The 16,836-nt window shown below is 36.6% G+C and overlaps 1 protein-coding gene across 2 annotated transcripts in view; it reads left to right on the forward strand.

Moving 5' to 3' along the window:
* Nucleotides 1-90: 90 nt before the first annotated feature.
* Nucleotides 91-16,836, forward strand: part of LOC109536094 (calcineurin-binding protein cabin-1) — a gene marked incomplete at its 3' end in the record, with an annotated part of 25,279 nt that continues 8,533 nt past the window's right edge. The window contains 18 exon segments of one of the 2 annotated variants that reach the window (XM_048668838.1): nt 91-360; nt 1,941-2,174; nt 2,762-2,863; nt 2,952-3,160; nt 3,257-3,467; nt 3,524-3,802; nt 6,247-6,493; nt 6,593-6,855; nt 6,908-7,469; nt 8,035-8,365; nt 8,496-8,641; nt 9,100-9,269; nt 9,848-10,145; nt 10,211-10,544; nt 10,603-10,795; nt 12,740-12,975; nt 13,061-13,617; nt 13,711-16,316. In XM_048668838.1, coding sequence (XP_048524795.1) covers nt 286-360; nt 1,941-2,174; nt 2,762-2,863; nt 2,952-3,160; nt 3,257-3,467; nt 3,524-3,802; nt 6,247-6,493; nt 6,593-6,855; nt 6,908-7,469; nt 8,035-8,365; nt 8,496-8,641; nt 9,100-9,269; nt 9,848-10,145; nt 10,211-10,544; nt 10,603-10,795; nt 12,740-12,975; nt 13,061-13,617; nt 13,711-16,316 — 7,053 coding nt within the window. 2 annotated transcript variants of the gene reach the window in all.

A 16,836-nucleotide genomic window follows, 5' to 3' on the forward strand; every position in this document is an offset into this window, starting at 1 on the left:
AAGCAGACTCAGTCTGTCAGTAATGTCAGCATGGCAAACAGCAGCATTCAAAATATCACCGTAAAATTTTGGATGGCCACTCTGCAAGACTGTCAAGTGCAAGTTGTCATCTTGCCCGCTTTAAGTTTGAGGGTTAAGTAAAAAACAAACAAATAAATAAAGTTCACAATATCTACTTCCTCTAACAAACCAGAGTATACAAATCTATATAATTCTCCGTACTGTGCGAATACTTATAGAAAATTATGTGTTTACCGTTGGTATAGGAAAGACCTTTACGACATTATGCTTAAAATCAAAGCGTTGAATCAAGAGTCTTCATCGGATGAAGACGTTCCAACGATTAGAAGAGAAGCACAGGTATCTTTAGTTAGGATTTTAAATTTAATGCTCCATATCTTCTATTACTGCAAGTTATATATGTAATCTGTAAGTCTTTGTTGATTAGGAAATAATATCAATGTTGTCGTTGGTACTCAAGAGTCAGAAATCATTATAAGTAAGTAGTTATATGTTTGAGGACTTGTGAGCCTGTTTATACAGGGAGTCTCGTCGAGAACCTCCGCGATAGGCCTGGGTAACACTGTGTTGTTGCCGCTTTCTGAGTTAACGAGTTATAACTCATCGGTTAATGAGTTATAAGACATTTATTACGAGACCCGAGACTGGAATTTCACATCTAAAAAAAAGTTATTAACATTTTTTTCTGAGTAACGTTTTACTACTTTGTTCAAACAACAAAAAAAAGTAATCTAGATTTTCCCATCAACCGAACTGACTCCATAGAAAGTCGACGAGTTTTCTTGTAAAATCGATCTCTTAATTTTTTTACATACAAAATTCAGTTTGCCAGTATTTTACAGTAAAACGTTAGGAAAAACGCGGTTTTTCTGTTTAGAGACAGTGTTGTTTAGAAATACCTAAATTTGACCTAAAAGTGAAGAAATCCCAGTTTCCAAGAGTTTTTCCAATAATTGATTATAAACTTTCGCTTTTTCAGCTCGTCGAAAATTTTTGGGAAAAGACCCAGAAGTAATTATTAGGGTTTTGTCCATAATTCGAAGCTTCAGCAAGTTTTCTAAACATTTTTGCAAAGCGGTTAATGAGGCCAATAACATTTATCTTACAATTTTCACAGAAAATACCTAAATATTGTCAGTATAAGTAAAACCAAAAAATAATGCGATTTTTGGATAGAAATAATTGCCTAATAGAAACCTTTTAAAACTGGAATGACCTGAAAATTTAAGGAACTTTAAAAATATTCAGAGCGATGAGGGCGGCGAATTTTCCAAATATTTTTTGTTAACTTTTGCTCTTTTGGTAAAGAACTGAATTAAATTATTTGGTTTTTCTGCCAAATTCGAAGCTGAAATGGGTTTTCTGAAGCTCCCTGCAAACCGATGAATGCGGCGAATGTAGCAAAATTAATTTTGTAATTTCTGGCTGAAAAGATACTATTGTCAGAAAAGAAAAAAATCATCGGGAAATAATTGGTTATTTGCGTTTTGGATTAAAAACTTTTAGTTTTGCGATCGGTTTTGGAGAAAACCTTAATGGTTTTCGGGGAAAACGGGAGGAATTTATTTTCGTTTTTGTCCCAAATTCGACGCCGAAAAGAGTTTTTGAAACTTTTTACAAAGCAATAAATTTATCTTGTAGCTTTTCGCGTAACAGACCTCCAGATCATCAGTATTTTTAAGTGAAACTCTACTAAATAGAGCGATTTTGAATAAAAAGTAAAGTTTGTTGGCTCTTTATTCGGGTTTTTATCCTGCTCTTCCACCGTTGAGAAAGTAGCGAGAAAGTGTGAAATGTGTTGTTGATATCAACAACAATACAGATAAAAGAGGAGAGATCGACTACTTACGTATTTTCCTTATTTTACTTTTTATAACTAATATAACCATTTAGTAATAAGAATGTTTTAATTATTTCAGGAGGAAATAGTACTAGAACTGTACAATAACGCCTTACGGGCACAAACAGAGAAGAATTATGAATATGCCGCAACTATGCTTGATAAAATTCTTCATGAAAATATACCCCAACTGGAAAATAATGGGGGTTTGCCAAAGTCAATGTCCACATTAAAATATTCATGTTACGTCAATCTTGGAAACATTTATTTGAATCAGGATAATATTAATAAGGCTTTGGAATGTTTTACTGATGTAAGAAAACCCTAGTTGCTTATGGCAGGTGTTTCATGAGGAAGTTCTTAACCACGTATTCTACGTCCGAAAATAACCCTAGTTTGCGATCAAAATCCACTTGAACATGACGCTGCTTTTTTCGAAGTTTCTCAAGAACCATTCGAGCCACAGAATTCGTTTTGGCATCGTTGGATAGAGAATTGAAAAGTCGATTCAGTCGTAACAACGTGAGTGAGGAATTTCGAGTAGTTTTGACCCAGAGAGTGAAATATGAATATCAAACACTTAGGTGCAAGATTATGCCAAAATTTCATGTTTTCCGATCACTCTACAACACATACCTTCCAAGATACAGCCGCTTACCATCCTTATTGCAACACCCTGTATATATATTTTTTTCAAACTAAATTTCAACAACCTGCAAATCCGTAACGAAGCATTTTTGGACTAGGGTTTATAAAGCAAACTAGAGGTACTTTCGTACCTTATTCTAGGTACGAATTATTCTATTAGTTAAAATAGTGCCCCTTCCTCATGAAACACTTTGTGTATATGTTTTAAATATTTTTCCAAAAAAGTTTTGTGCGTTTTTCATTGCTTTCTAGGCCTCGGAGTTGGATTCGACTGATGTTACATTATGGTCAAAAATTGGAAAATTGGCTCTCAAAGAAGACAAATTCAATAAAGCAGCTTATGCATTTTCCAAGGTACGTTTGCGGTTTCTCCAGTATTGTACTTTGGAAAGCTATTTACTTTTACTGTTACAATTTCAAACGCTATTAATGTCGCTTTCAGGGATTAGAGTGCAATGAGTCTCACTGGCCATGCTTAGACAACCTTATTTCTGTGCTGTACGCTATTAAGGATACTGTTTCCTGTTTGGTTTATATTGGCAAAGCATTAATGCTGGATGCGGATTATACCAAAGGAATAGTTTTAAGGAAGCAGATATATAAAGACAATCCAGCCACTAAGGAATACTACAAACTTTTCAATCCCGATTAGTACGTATACTATGCACTTTGATCGTTAAGTGGTTTTTGATGCTTTGATGTTTAAAGAAACTGTTTTAAAAACAGTGACGATTGTCTCGTTTGTAGCATTTACGAGCCGAACGTCGATAAAGCGGACGAAGAGGATATCCTTAAAGAAGCCGAATGTTTGTGCAATAGGGTAACTGCACTAGAATCTTCATTAGGTCCTAAGCCATTGGATACTATACCTCTGCCAAAAAGTCCAGAAGAATATACATGGTTAGATTTGGCAAAAACCGTTATATATTGCCACCAATATATTACTGAGCACAATATGGTATTTTATTATTGTTTTTTTTTAATCCTGTTTGATTTAACTAAGCACTGTTGTAGAGCCACTTCACATACTTTGACATGAGCAAATGCATGAGTCAGTCGGGAGAAAGCACTGAAGTTTTACCAATTCATAGGACAACTGAAGATGTAGCGATAATCAAAGATAATAGCGGAGGCGAAGCCAAACCTGTCGAAATTCTGGCAGAGACATCGAGCGCTGTTGAGAAAATGCAAACTGAACCCATTGTGATAGAAAGGCGATTTTCGCAAGCAAGTGAAAATACTGATGGAAATGAAAACTTGGATAATACAAATACACAAACTGATAACGATGAGGTATGTTCAACAAAGAAAATAGTTCAAGAAATGGGAATAATTATGTAAAATTTAATTATATTCAACTGATAATTCAACAAGGTGACGTGCTGCTTGGTGTATTCACCGATATACATTTTTCTTCTCCTGCGCATTTTTCGATATTATCGACAGTTTTGAAGGAAGGGAGTACAAAAGTTATCAGTAAATAATAACCGACGCCACGTTAAACGGCAGTTCTAGTATTTTCTAGTATTGTCGATTTTTGTGTGTTTTATTTGTTCGGAGCATATCCGCCTCTAGTAGCCGCAAAATCGTCGAATATTGATAAGATTGTGGGTTTTTTTTATCCCCTACGATATTCAGAACAGAACAAACCTTTTTGGTGCTTTTTATAATTTCTTCTTATTCTTTTGAACTGTCTATAAAGCAGCCATGCTAATGCCGTTACTGCTAACCCAATTAAAACCCATGACTGAATATCTTGGATGGAGCCAAACTTTGTTGATACATCTTGGCTTCCACTATTACCAGCCTGTGCAATTATAACTTCTTCCTTGGACTATGAAGAACCGATTTTATACCCCTAATATTGGGACAATATTCATCACTGACTAAAAGAATCACTCGTTTGGCAGGGTCGCCATGTGATAACTATTAGTGACCATTGGTGGGATGAGGAAATAGAAACAACTTCTACTATTGATGTCTGAATTAGTTCTCTTTATTTAATATTCGCACTTTATCAGGTGCGACAGCACAACATACTTTAGTGGGTCGACGCTGACATCATTAGTCAATCAAGGCTGATATTAGCAACAACCATATTAAACACTGATATACAGTGTGATATTATTATATCACACGTTACGCATCAGTCCAGAAAGGTGTTTACAAACCGAAGAGTGTCGAACGCTTATGGAATAACTCTCAAGAAAGTTGCCAACTTTTATCTTTAGGTGCTATGCGTTAGGCGTTATTCGTATGGGGCATGCGCAGTTTTAAAGATAAACGATATTTCAATATCCCACGTGACTGACAAACATCACATTTTTTAGTGAGGTTAGATAAACTATATTATTAAACCAAAAGGAGCTACACCTACTATTTTAATGTACAAATTTGATATGAAATAAGCTTTTATTGATATGTCACCCGCGATTATGTTGACATAAACAGTTCACATTGTTGACATAAACACAATCCTATTGTTTCTTAAGCCTATGCTGCAATTTGATTGGCTGTACAGGCGTTTCCTCATAAATTGACATCCCCCTAGATCGTTTATTTCAAATGAATTGTGAAAGTGACCAACACATAAGTTGTTTAATTACTCAATTTTTTTAAATCTGAATTTAGAATAAAGATATAAAGCACTGAAATGTCAAAAATTGACATACAGTATTTTTTTAATGAAACACCCGATATATTTTTAGACAGGTAGGTAGATCAGATTTTTTTCCTGATTTCAGAAATATATATATATTGACTAGATTTGTATTAGCCGTTTTTTCTGTATTATGTTTTAAAAATTTTAAATAGCAACGAGCTAAAGTAGGCTGAGATGACACAAAAACTAGAGAATGACCACATAACGGAATCTATTGCTGCTAGAAATGTCAAAACAAGTAAATAAATAAAAACAAAATCATTAAAATCACCGATTTTGTATATGACCTCCGTTTAACGCTAGATATGCTCTATAATCCACTTGAATTATATCTTTATTTTATGATTAATATTAATATCGTTAATTGCATCCACTATTTCAAGGCGTCTAACTTGATTCTCATACACAATATTTAAATAACCCCAGACAAAACGATCAAGAGGCGTTAGGTCGGGGCTATTTGGAGGCCGTTGGATAGGACCCGCTCGACCAATCCACATATCAACATTTTAATATAAGAAAAGTGCTACCGGTCGAACCTTATGGTATGTAGGGAGCGCCTTGTCGAATTTCAAGGCTACTTTGATTTGTTGCTATTTATAATTTTTAAAACGTAATATAGGCAAAACGGCTGATTCGCATATAGGAAAAATATTTATTTTTGAAATCAGGAAAAAGAAGTTCATTTTTGTGTCTAAAAATATATAGGGTGTTTCATTTAAAAAAATACTTTATGTCACATTTTGAGATTTCCGTTAAATTCAGATTAAAAATTTGTTGTGAAATGAAGCAACTTTTGTATTGGTCACTGTCACAATTTTTTAGAAATAAACCGTCTAGGGGGTTGTCAACTTATGAGGAAACACTCTGTACATAAAATAATATTGTTCCTTATTACCTTTAGCGTTATTCCTATGCCTAGAGCCTTATCCTTATTCTCTTGCGTAAACCAACCATAATATATTTTGAGTGAAATAAATTTTAGTAATCCAGATAAATATTGCCTAGTTTTTATGTGTGGGTTTTAAGCTGCATATGGATTTCAACTCATCAATAACCTGGTTATCTGTTTAAGGAACAAATAATGGAACTGGATAACGACAACGACATGGATGGCGATAATGCTGACATCGCACAACAGAGAAGGAAAGGAAAGCGGAAACGAGACTTGCTTTCTGACTTGCAAATATGGGGTTGGCATAGCAAACGCAAACAGCCGAAGAAATCGAACCGGGATTTTACGATTGAAGATGCGCTTAACAGGATAATTCCGAAAAGTTTGCTGAAGACAAAAATCAATAGCAAAATGTTGAGTCCAGACGGTAGGCATTTGGTGTCGTTATCAAACAATACTTGATGCATTTTTCGTCCACAAAACAATTAAGCATATTCTATAGGTAATTAAAAATACGTTTTAGAAGAAGACTCGATGAATACTATGGATATTTATAACTTGTACATGGATACTAAAGACTTGCACCTGATCTCACCTATTCATTCTCCAATGTCGATAACCGTTGAGCCATATTTTGGAACAGACCACGAAACCGAAGACGTAAAACATTTTTGGGTTAAAGAGCGTTCTATAGTGGATGCAATTGTATTAGTAAAAGAACTAGTTTTTGAACTGTCTAAATTCTGGGGACTCAAGTGGCCTAAAGAGCTCATTCCGTTATATATTGAGGTATTGTTTTAGTACAATTGAAATACAACGTTATTCTAACAGTCGTTTTTAGGCATTCAAAATGTTCAGGGAACACTACGATCAACCTCAGCCATTTTGCGGAGATCATTCATTTGAGCAAATAAGAGAAGATGCTTTGGCGACACTCCTTTATGGAGAACTACATACTTTTAGCTCTGGGAGTACCGAATCACTACATCCGACATATCTGAGCTATTTACAAATTGTTAGCAGTTGGAATGATGATTGGAAAGACGAGTTTTCAATGGTTTTTATGCGATTTTATTGGCTCCAAGCCCATTGCTTTCAAAAGGCAGATGACAACGAATTAGCGATTCATGCATTGGAAGCCATTCTTGAGGAAATTAATGCAAAGGGAAAAGAAATTGCTGATAATTTTACTCTTAGTCTTCCTAATTGTATGAAATATGGCTTCATATCTAAGGGCATTATTGAGACAATGATTAAACATATGAACATGATAATTTCATTAGGAAACATAGAAAATCTGTTCAATTCTCAAAAATACTCCGAAGTTGCTGATATTTTAAAAGAAACGTTTTTTTCCGGAAGCTACTCAAAAGTAGGCAGAATGGGTAGACCGGCTCAACTGGGTAAGTACTTACAAATATATTTCCTAATTCCATTATGTACCAGTTGGTCGATTGCCTTTTTGGTCTAACGCTGGTTTTGTCATTAAAGTTGAAAGCAAAAATACAGGGTGTCCAAAATAAGGATGCATTGCAGATTTCCGAAACCATATGAGGATGCAAAGTCGGTTAAATTAGGAAAAATGTTTGCAATCATAGGCCCATATACAGTGTGTCGCACTTAAGATGGAAACACCTCTGTAGTTTATTTATTTTTGGACGCAGGGTTTTCAGTTTCCGATTTTCGGTTAACCGAATTCGTATCTCTCACGGTTTCGAAGATCTCCACGAAATTCATCCTTATCTTGGACACCCCTATGTATATCTATTTCAATCTTAATATTACAGTTAGTAAATTAAGTGAACAAGTTTCTTATTACTGAATGTGAAACATGTTGCTTTCCTAATGTCATCGTTAGAATTTGGAAAAATTCGTAGGTACAAGTGGAGCAATGTTTTCACATTTTCATTCAATGTCAATAAATCCGTGTTTTGTTGTCTGTTGATTAGCATATAAATACATTTCTAGGCATTTTAATGCATTCGCTATGGTTTACTGATTGGGAGGATTGTTTTATTTGGACTGAAGAATGTCTAAACGAAGCAATCAGAAATTACGTGAGCCGCAATACCGATTATGATAAATGGGAAAAAATCGTGGGAAAATGCTTGGGCATATTCCAGGAAATAATTAATAAGGAATCCGTGAGCATCATAGATAAACTTACCGAGGAGAAACGACGTCGTTTGGTTGAAAATCTAGTGAAGATAGTTTGTAAGCAATTGAATGCTGACGTGGCATTAACGATCCCTCTAGGATCGATTACAGCATGGGTACTTTTGCATTATATTCTGCTCAGGTGAGTACTATTTTTAATTATAATGTCACGTCATATGTATTTCCGTTCCTCTGATGCTTGAAAGCGATAATGAGGCGCCACTATTTTTTCATTTTCCATTGTAATTAAATAATTGTACCATTTCATTTAGGGAAGAACAGAGACAGTATGCCAATAAGAGATTGAATCAAGCAAAAAGAGATAAGATGGATACATCCAAAGAATGTATGCCGGAGCCAGTTGAGGAAGAACTACCTCCATCTATTGCGATTCTTTTCTCAGCTCATGAATTCTTAGGTAAATATTTCGAATTTTTGCAATTATTCAGATTTTAAATTAGGTTATTTAAAATGGCTTATTTTATTTCAAAGAGTGCAACTATTTTGTAAACTTTTGAAAATTGTGTAATGGTACATACACACTAAGCGTTGCTACTTAAAGTTAATGTTTTTGTCGCTATGTGGCCCGATAAATAAGGTCTTGCGGCGCCATGCCTATATGAACTTTCTATATTAAAAATACCTGAAGACCCGCTCTGTAAACTATCGGACACTTATTAAATAACACCCGGTATACAGTATCTACAAAAAGTTCGGATATACCAAAACAAACACAAATTCACATTCAAATGTACTAAATAATGTGAAAATTATTTGAATTTTATTAGTATTTTATAGAAATTATCTAGATTTGTTAAGTGTTTCTAAAATTTTGTAAATCTTACACATTCTCTATCAGTTTTCTGTGACTTCCAGGTCCAAAAGGTTGGTGTTTGACGGGCAATGGAGAACTACTACACTTCATTTTAGACACCATATTGGACAGGCTCGATACTCCTATATTTGAGCCATTTAGGGATAAAATTGATATTCACATTGAACAAGCATTGTTTTGCCTTTATTTATATCCTAGTAAAAAGAACAAGGTAAGTCAGTGATAAGAAAAGTGTCAAAAATATTCAAAATATCAATTCGATAATGGTCGTTATTGCTTTATTTTTTGTCTTTTTATGCACGGTTGCAACATGTCATTTTCTTATGCATTTATGTGAAAGTATGAAACTTATCCAATTCAAGCGGACATATATTATCTAAGCTCTATCTATCTATAGGATCTAAGCACACGTCGTCAATCAAATACTCGTCCTAATATCTATTTGTCATGTAATTTTTAACATTTCTGCTATTTAGTTTTGTAGTTGTTGAGAAGTGAAAAAGTAATGCGTAAACATGTTACTAGTAATTTGAATGAGAACCGATTTTTCAACTGTAAACTAAAAAAATATATTTAAATTAAACATTATGATGATTCAATTACAATTTTGCGCGTACAACAATATATATATAGTTGTTAGAGCTCGTATCTATAGATTTAAAGTATTTTCTAAATTTCTTCATATAACGATATCGTTTTAAATTAACTGCAAAGTCCTGGTTTGATCTTATTTTTGACTAAGCGACTACTTTAACATTTCCCCTTTGATGTATTGCGGCAATTTTTCAGATTTCCCGCCATTTAGTTGACCACAACGTAAATCCTATTCCTCTAACCTGGCAGAGATCATTTCAACTGTACCAATACTATGCACCCGATAGCCTACCGGAATTCAACTCTTATAAAAGTCAGTCCATTTCGGCTGATCTTGAGCAGTTATTCAAACGGATTATTGGTCTAATACCGAACATTTGTGCTCTGTATGATCACTTACCTTTAATTTTGGACTTTATTAATGGAAAAACCAACCAAGTTCCACATTGCATTGAATTTCCCGGACGAGTTAAAGCAATTTATTATCTTCTAGGTAAATATTTGAGAGAAAGCGAGTTTGAAATAATTTGCCTTCTTAATCTTTGTTGTGATCTTTAGGAGATTACTATTTTAAAGAAAGAGATTTTGCAAGATGCATTAAGTACTTCCAACTGGACATATGCATCAACCCGTTGCGCGTAGATTCATGGGCCGGCCTGGCTCTTAGCTATGCAGCGCAATTAGAAAATTCGCTTAATTACTGCGAAAAACTGAAAAATGAATCGGATTTTTTCGATAAAGCTAAATCGGCGCAGATGTGCTTTAGGCGAGCTTTGGAACTTGATCCGGAAAATCTAGTATTATGGATTGAATGTGGATCATTTGAATATTTGGTTCATTCATTCTGTTCTCGTTTGCTCAAATACGAATCTGAAAACTTCAGCATGGAAAAGTGAGTAATCTGCCTTGTTGCTTGTTCAGCCTGTTAACCAAATTCGTCATTGTTATAGATTTGAATTGCTCGAGTCTGAAAAAGAAAGTTATCTGGATAGTTCAGGAAATAGCTTGGAGCATGCCATAAAGCTTTATGAGATCGATAGTAGTAATGAACCTGATGAGCGGTGGCTGCAATACTATATTTTAGGCAAAATCGCCGAGAAGAAACGTAAAGAACCATCTGAATACCTACAGTACTATGTAACAGTAAGTACCATGTTTTGCCATGTACAATTCTTCTTGAGAATTTCCTTTAGATAAACTTGTTATTGTGATTATCTCTTTATCACTGTTCTCATGACAATTTTTCTTTGCTCCCTGGACTGAAGTACTTTTTTCTTTGCTTTCTGTACTAAACTTGCTGTCATTAAAGGTCAAAGTTGTTTATTTCAAATGCGACTAATGAAAAGCTTCCAACTCTAGAAAGCAAAGGACGCCCCTATATGCAAATTTCTCAACATTGGTTAGAAGGAGAAGGAGAAATGTAACCTATTTAGGATCGAAAGTTTAGTTATTCGCGCTACGGATGGGGGCGTTGCAAAACGTTAAATTAAGACTAGTTCTCATAAGCGAATTTTTAGAAAAAAATTCCGAATAATAGGACGATTGACAGGTGTCGGAAAAAGGTGAAATTCAATTGTTCTCATGGGCGATTATTTCTTGCTGAAAAAAAGCAATAATTTTGACTCATTGTGTTGGTGACAATGACAGTGGTTGGTAACATTGACCGCGATTTTAACCTAAAAGCCCACTTTTTCGTTCCCTCGCTCGACGTTCGTCAAACTCGTCGTTATCTATGGCCCATACGCAATTCATAGACACGGAAACCATAATATCCCCCGAAGCCAAAAACATATAAATTTACGCAATTATATACAAATATATTTCTAAAAAACGCTTGCTTTGAAGAACACTATCGTTGAAATAGTATATATTATGAGATGCACTCTTCTCGAGCAGCGTCTCATATTCGGTTACTTAACTTCTGCTCAATCGCTACCGGTGCTCAGTAAGCCATTGTTTTAATGTGTTCTTGTGCTGTGCGTATCTTACATACGTGGTAGGAATGTAGCCCTTCCTAGATATTTAGTTGGTGCCTGAGAAGTGTCAGTTGCTGTGCAATGCTGTGAGTACCCCTGGAAGGCGCCGCTGCGTAGTTTGAAGCAGTTCTAAACGAATTCTTGAACTTAAGTGTTTGATATTCAAATTTTGCTTTCTGGGTCAAAACTACTCGAATTTCCTCACTCACTTTGTTACGACTGAATCAACTTTTCAATTGTCTATCCAACGATGCCAAAACGAATTCTGTGGCTCGAATGGTTCTTGAGAAACTTCGCAAAAAGCAGCGTCACTGGTTGGTTCACTTTCTAAAAAGGCCATTTTACTTCTCTCTAGAATGATGTACAAATGAGCGTTCTTGCTCATTTTGCCTCCGAGATATGAGCAAAAACAGGCCGGAAAACATGAAATTTTGGCATAATCTTGCACCTAAGTGTCTGATATTCAAATTTCGCTTTCTGGGTCAAAACTACTCGAGTTTCCTCACTCACGTTGTTACGACTGAATCGACTTTTCAATTCTCTATCCATCGATGCCAAAACGAATTCTGTGGCTGGAATGGTTCTTGAGAAACTTCGAATAAAGGCCATTTAGTTATCTCTGGAATTATGTAAAAACGAGCGTTCTTGCTCATTTCGCTTCCGAGAAACATGCAAAACGGGACGGAAAACATTAAATTTTGCAATAATCTTGCGCCACTCTTGCACAAAACGACGATCATTTTTCTAATTTCATAGATAACAGAAGACTGTATTTTTTCTACATAACCCCCCCCCCCTGACTTTAAAGCTGGATCCGCCCCTGCTCAAAACAAGTAGAAACTTGCATTGGAATGAGTTACGTTATTTACCAGCCTACTTGGGGAAAAATAATTAATTCGAAAATGTATAGTTGATGCGCTAATTTGGAGATCAGTGTAGTTCTCTGGACGCAAATGAGTTAACACTCGTCACGTAGTGCAGCTCACAACTGAAACTCGCCCTGCCATCCTTAACAATTTCAACGTCTTTCAATAAAGAGGACTGTTATTTCTGCTTTCTAATAATTTGTTGGGAATGCGAATATTTACCAATACAATTTTTTTAAATGTAGGCAAGCAATCTTCTGAATGAAAACAAGGCTTTATACCCTGAAAAAATATCGTATAACAATCCTCAACATTTATCCGTGGAAGCTCTGGAACTGCATTATAGAATTCACGCGTCCATATTGAAGTATTTAGAGTTGCATGAAGGCAAGGCTATAACGAATGCAATGGGCATTTTTTTTAAAAAGTGTCTATCTACTACCGCCAAACGTTATACCATTGAAGTGCCGCCATCCCTGCCGTAAGTTTGTTATACATAATTTACTTTCCATCGAATTTCAAAGGTGCTTTAGAATATAGATATAATATAGAAAAAAATTCTTTAGAACACCGCAACTTGTTGATGATGCAATGATGATAACAACCCAAGCGGCTTCGACAAATTTTCAAGATCAATTTTTAACTTCAACAGAAGTCGAAGATGAGGGCGAAGCACAAAAGATCGTTAAAAGTTGCTTGGAAGATTTGCTTGGCAAAGTTGAAAACATTATTAACAATAAAAACAGTGTTGAAGTGCCAAAGGCAAATATCCTAGAGACCAGAGCAGAGGATACTGCAGTTAAATCGGATAACTCACAAGACATGGATGTTACTATCGTCGAGAATGAAGAAGTCATAATGATTATTTCAGATTCGGAAGAAGAAAACATCGATGCACCTGATATCAGTTTAAAAAATAATAAAAAAGAAACTGTTGAAAAAGTTTCTTTTTCCCAAGATGAAAAAATGATTGTTGATGCCAATGAAGGAATTAACGATGTCCAGCTTGTGCTGGATCAGATGATGGAGCAAACAATGAAGAACACAGAGTATTCGGATCATAATAACAGTGGACAAATTGAAAGTGATCAAGTGGTTTCGAAGGATGATTCAAATTCAAAAGGTAAGTTCACATTTTTTGAAAATGAAGTACATATATACAATAAGCAAGGAAATAGCTGATCAAGCCATTAATAATTATATATTTTTATTGCAGATCAGGCAGCCCAATCTAAGGAAACCGATGATCCGAAAGCCAAATCTCTTTCGAATGAAACGCAAAATCTACCCGAGGACAGTGAGCGCGCGAAAGAGAACAAAAAACCTTCAGGCGATGAAGAGTCTTCGAGTTCTTCATCATCTAGCAGCAGTGATAGCAGTAGTTCCGACTCCGATAGTGATGATTCCGACAGTTCCTCGACATCTTCCACCAGCGATTCGACTAACGAAAATATTTCACACGGTGAAACTCTGCAAATAGTAGACAAGTGCGTTCAGGGTCTGGAAATTTGCGTCTCGCGATTACCCCAAAATTATAAAGCTCTATACAGGCTTTCACACTTGTTCTTCAATTACAAAGGACGCAAGGATTATGCTAAGTGCAAACAGTTACTGTTGGGAGAGTACAAGTGCAAAGATAATGTAGCGATTAAGGGATTATTTTCGGAAAGAACCAGTAAGCACTTCTTTAATGGAATCTGGAGAATACCGTCCACGGAAATAGATAGACCAGGCTCTCTTGCCGCTCATATGAATCGATGCATTTCGTTGGTTCTTCAAGTGTTGAGGAACACCAATGATACGAAAACTTTAGTAGAGCTTTGTATGCAACTGAAGAAAGCTCCAGACAGAGATAAAATTTACATTAAAGATAGTGACAGAGTTAGCTATTGTGAGCAAGCTATGGAGATGTGCGTGCAGAGCTTCAGAGGCCAAATAACAAATATCCCCAATTTGCAGAGCCAGCAAGTAACAAAGTTGTTACATGATATATTTAGAATATATCAGCGAACTCAAAAATATATACCGAACAAGGAATCGACATTTTCCGCTTTGCTTATTAATGCGTATAAAACGTACATGAAAGAGGTTCCTGAAAATGTGAATGTGCTAGATTTGGCGGTAAAATTCTGCCAACAGCACAAGCCACTTGAAAAGCAGAAGAGCGGGACTTCAACTCCAAGCATTAGTTATGCGGGCCGAAGTCCTGGACTTGCCAATAGTCCGGTTCTTCCTACCCCGAATATCTTACTACCTTCACAAAAATCGCTGAAGCCACCAGGAGTAAACAGACCCCGCGGACGTCCTCCGCTACCTAAAATGCCAGGCCAGATACGCCAATCTCGAGCAAAGAGCCCAAGCACCCGAACTAGCGGAGTTGGTGCTTATCCTTGGCAGAATCCCATGTACGGTGCAAATTTCAATTATGAATATTTAAAGCACTACCAAGATGAATTAATCAAGCAGTACAGCCAAAACTTAAGTTTAACTCAGCTTAAACATTTAACTAGTTTCTTTACCAGCGGACAACTGAATAATCCTACAGTTGCTCAAGCGGTGGCAAGCCAATTTTTATCCCAGGCCAATTTGTACAATTCGTCAAACCCTGGCTTACTTAGACCTCCTACTTCAGGTGGGGCTGCAGCATCTTCAACGCCATTGTTAAATCCCACCAATTTACTCAGAGGTTTCAATACTCCACTTTCCACAACGGTTGGAAGCACTCCACAGGAGCAGATGAAAATTTTGGAGTCCCTGTTGCCTAACATGACAAAGCAGGCGTGTGTGAAAACTAGCAGAATGAAAAGCACGCATTCGACTACATCAACTGCAGTAAGTTCGTTTAAACAGGGGCACAGTGGAAAGGCGCACACCACACTGGCAACTTCGAAGCTTCAGCCCGATTATTCAAAGTTAAAGGCGACCGCAAGGCCGAATTTAAAACCAAAGTTGGGGCCCAAATTTGCCCATCCCAATTTGATGAATCACATTGAGAGTAAAGCAGCCAACTTACTAATGAAGGACCGACCAAGTATTTCGATCACACCGGTGGGAAATTTGCCATCAACCCACGTTATTGGACAAAGCACGTCTAAACAGGCGCAAACCAAAAATGCATCTTCGCCTTTGCCGCATGCGCAATTTTCTAGCTACAGTATACCGAAGCAAAAATCCATGTCTGCGTCGAGTCTTAGTGCCACGAAGCCTATTCATACGTCGAATGCGAGCAGTTCTGATAGCACTTTATCCCATATGAAGCCAAAGTCAGCATACACATCAACAATAACAAGTTCGGCAACGTTTACGAAACCGGCTCCAGTAGCTACGCCTCAGTTTTCCAACTCGGTTTCAGTAGTTCAGGCTCCTGCGGCCCATTCTTCTACCAGCCCGAAATCAGCACATGTTATGCCAGCTACTCCACCGCCAGTGTCCAGTCCTTCATTTTTCAAACCAGCTTCAACATCGGGAAAAACTCTGCAAGAGAAGTTGGCCGACAAGAAGAAGGAGCAAGATTCGAAGCAAATGCTGAAGAATATGGAAGCTGAAAAAATGGTTTCAAAGTTGCCTTCAAGCTCTGCTTCCGGGTTGCTCAAGAGCTTAAATATACCGAACATCCCATCCTCTCTAACAGTATCGCCGAGTATGGCAATGCCTGGCAAAGCACCTTATCTTATGGAAGCGGAAAAGCAAGCGAATTTTGGGAAGTATCCGAACCGTCACTTGGAACAAAATGCGCCTTCTACGCTAACTGTGTCTCAAGCTCAGCCACCGCCTGTGTATAGTCCAAGGTTCTCCAGTGAATCCGGAATTTCGATAAGCCAGGTAAGGGAATCTTATTATAATTGTCTGTCTACTCAATGAATTTTACTACCAAATAAGTGAAATGAGTCTGCTATTCATCAACTACAGCATTTTGCTTCCTTGTGTTTTCCAAAATGCGATGAATTAAATGTGTGCCTCAACTAAAAATGCACTATTATCAATTTTTTGGTCTGGTTCATATAGTAGAGGGTGCTGTAGAACACGTACTCATTTTTAAACCAAATTTCGGCGACATCTATAATCCTGAAATAGTAGGGGAGGCAGCGGCACAAATTTCCGGGTCATTTTCTGAGCATGAGTTGCATGCACATGATATGGAACTCCAATATGGACGTTTTCCGTTGCACCCTTACGAAATGGGTTTGCAGGAGGATTGCCATTCTCGCCGAAACTTAGGCCCATTTTCATCAAGCGATCTTAAACCAGTTTATGTTTCACCTATACATTATTGGCTCATAATACCTTAGAGATGAAACATATAATAATATCCATAACAACCGCAGGGCATTGTTAGCGGGCA

Source organism: Dendroctonus ponderosae, unplaced genomic scaffold (genome assembly GCF_020466585.1).
Source record: "Dendroctonus ponderosae isolate FM_Combo_2020 unplaced genomic scaffold, Dpon_F_20191213v2 Dpon_F_20191213_8, whole genome shotgun sequence".
In the NCBI taxonomy this organism is placed as follows: Eukaryota; Metazoa; Arthropoda; class Insecta; order Coleoptera; family Curculionidae; genus Dendroctonus; species Dendroctonus ponderosae.